General features: G+C 29.2%; 1 protein-coding gene across 1 annotated transcript in view; it reads right to left on the bottom strand.

The window, feature by feature from the left end:
• Window positions 1-393: 393 nt before the first annotated feature.
• LOC131640983 (uncharacterized) overlaps window positions 394-3,063 on the bottom strand; it is a 5,495-nt gene continuing 2,825 nt past the window's right edge. Inside the window, exons 8-10 of the mRNA XM_058911324.1 lie at window positions 2,032-2,143; window positions 1,687-1,752; window positions 394-1,400 (exon numbers count right to left, since the gene is read on the bottom strand). Of these exons, the coding sequence (XP_058767307.1) occupies window positions 2,033-2,143 (111 nt within the window). The 3' untranslated portion in view covers window positions 394-1,400; window positions 1,687-1,752; window position 2,032. The remainder of the gene's footprint in view (window positions 1,401-1,686; window positions 1,753-2,031; window positions 2,144-3,063) is intronic.

The raw sequence follows: 3,063 nt of genomic DNA, 5'->3' as shown, positions 1-3,063 counted from the left end.
AAATGGAAAAAAAATAAAAATACTAATATTAAAAAAATTGAAGATTGAAAATAAAAAGTAATTAATCTAAGGATGCATTTAAAAAATGCAGAGGATCCATTGAGAAATAATATGTGTAAAAAAATGTATAGATTATAAAAATATTTTGATCAATTGATCAATAACTTCATGTTCTCGTTAATATTTAATATTTTGATCAATAATTTTAGGTTACCGTTAATATTCAATATTTTGATCACTAACTTCATGTTCCCGCTAATATTCATTATTTTGATCAGTAACTTCGTATTCTCGTTAATATTTCAAATTTGTTCCTGTTAATATTCAATATTTTGATTAGTAACTTCATGTTCCCGTTAATATTTATTATTTTGATCAGTAACTCCGTGTTCCCGTTAATATTCAATATTTCAATCAATAACTTTATGCTCCCGTTAATATTCCAAATTTGTTCTCATTAATGTTCAAAAAATTTATCAATAACTTAATGTTTATGCTAATATTCAAAAAAATTATCAATAAGTTCGTGTTCTCTTTAATATTCAATATTTTGTCAATAACTCTGTGTTCACGTTAATATTTACTATTTTGATCAGTAACTTCGGGTTTCCGTTAATATTCTAAATTTATTCTTGTTAATATTCAAAATTCGTACTCCCGTTAATATTTAATATTTTAATCAATAACTCCGTGCTTCCGTTAATATTCAATATTTTGAATATTAACGTGAAAACCGTGCATTCGCACGGGTACCAGTGTGGTACGCCCATTTATTTTAAATAATTTATTTTACATAAAAAATTAAATAAGATAGTTAAATAAAAATTATATGAAAATAAATATGAGGATACAAAGAAAAATTGATACGTTTATTTTTAAATTGAATGTTTTAATTGTTTTATCATAACATATCCATAAATTGAACATACTACTTCTCACACTATAATAATAAAAAGAATATTTTCAATTAATTTGTAGGCCTTTTTATTTCACTATAAATTATTATTAGTAGTATTACTATAACTTTGGGCCTTCTTGGCTGGTGGATAATTTCAAAAATCAAATGTTGAAAGTTTGAAAATTATTGATAACTAACCACATCAATATTATTAGTAAAAGAATTATTTTATAGTTCTTTTTAGAATTATTCCTATATATAGTTTTGTAATTTTGTTATAAAACATCACTATTGATATTGGTGGAAATTCTTATAAGCCTATTGAACTCAGCTACACAAATTTAAAAAACTCATAACGTCAACGACATTGATGAAGGTGATTCTTTCGTAAACCATACCTGCTATTTTAAAATGAAAGATCTTCAAATCTTTTAATCAAACTATTTAAGTATCATATGAAATCATTTATTTTGGACAGAAAAAATATCAACTCTAGTAGACAAAATTGCAAAACTCTCCTTCAAGACACCACAAGTGTCATCCTCAACAAAATCAAGACTTATGTTCTTCATCACTTCATGCCTTTCACTCTCGTGTTTCCAAACTCATTGATCAATTAGCATTGGAATTCAAATCTGAGTGAGAGTTAGAAACTCTGTCTTTGTCATGGTTTCAAAGTTGTTTGGTCTCTTGCCCTTCATCAACAAAGCTTCTGTATATAATTCTTTAGTAATACTCTCACTGTAGTATGGTTCAAAAGATACATTCAATACGTAAATGTCTCGACAGAATTATTATCTTAGCAATTTAGACTAACCATTTCTTAGACTAACATAACAGTTCCATGTTCAGCCCTGCACATTCATACAAACAAACTTAGTCCTTTATCCCTACATTCACAATCTTATAATAAGTAATCGAAAAATGATCAATTGATAGTATCGAGATTAAGAATCGTGCATAGCCAGATTTCAAGTCTTCAAATATTAAAAATAGAAGAATCATGTAGAGAATATACATGAAGATTTCAAGTCTACAGTGATATAATTTAAGGTTAGATCTGATGGATCACAAACGGCTTTGCTGCAGTTTTAATGGTATAAAGACCAACTGTGAATTTGAGGATTGGTTACCTTAAAAGCGAAGACGTTCTCGACTTTCCTGAAAAATTATGGGCATTTTAAATGTTAGAGATACAGGATCACAGACTGATTTCAGGAATGGTATACGATATTCTCGACTTTCCTGCAAATTTCCTATCAGTATATCAGTTTCAAGAGAGATACTATAACAATAATTCTTTAAAGTTATTTCATGTTCATTATAAACTTATCAAAATAAAAGCTATTTTCGCAGACAGGTTTGTCTCTAGCATTGGGGTTGAATCCAATAGTCTCGACATCCCTTTCACAAATAGGAATAGGACTCTCCACTTCCTCAGCAAACACATGATCAACATCATCTATCACCCTCATGTGTACCTAAGTTTTTTTCGTGTTTGATAATAGTCAGCGCCCATCATCATGGTATCCTGTAAAGCGATTGTAAATGTGATAACACGGCTTCATGTCATTCGTGTTAAAAAAACTGCAATTCAAATTATTTATGCTAAAACTGCAATGTGAGAAGCACAGTAAAGAAAGTGTAATGGAACCACTTTTCTAGTGTTTCATCGATACACACACCTCATACTTGGGGAAGGGATAGAAAGATATGCTTTTTTGGTCTAGAGAAAGATATGTTTAAATGGTATTTTAAATGATCATTTAACTACTAATCTACCATTCATACTTGTATTTAGAAACTTCAAAGAACCGCTGCGCAATTCGGCCACTGAGATTATTTGAGTCTAGCTGCATATCTGCAACTTGGCGTGCATATATGCATCACAGACAACAACAGAAAAACAGTAGTGTATTAGGGAATAATAATGTGGCCTAGTAGTTTAGGATATATTGTGGACAAAATATCACTCACCAATAGAATTCTAAAAAAATAGCACAACAGCATCCAAGATAAAGGACCAATATAACACAATGTCTTGGAAATCAATAGTGAGACTAACTTGAGACATACAAAATTGTAAAGAAAAAATTACATGAATATAGCATTGATGTAAAGTTAGCCTTGTGCTATTACTAACTAAATAATTTGAGGTGATGGCT

Source organism: Vicia villosa, unplaced genomic scaffold, assembly GCF_029867415.1.
Source record: "Vicia villosa cultivar HV-30 ecotype Madison, WI unplaced genomic scaffold, Vvil1.0 ctg.003440F_1_1, whole genome shotgun sequence".
Classification (NCBI taxonomy): domain Eukaryota; kingdom Viridiplantae; phylum Streptophyta; class Magnoliopsida; order Fabales; family Fabaceae; genus Vicia; species Vicia villosa.
The sequence above is the reverse complement of the archived record's forward strand: the minus strand, read 5'-3'. Positions and strand labels throughout refer to the sequence as shown.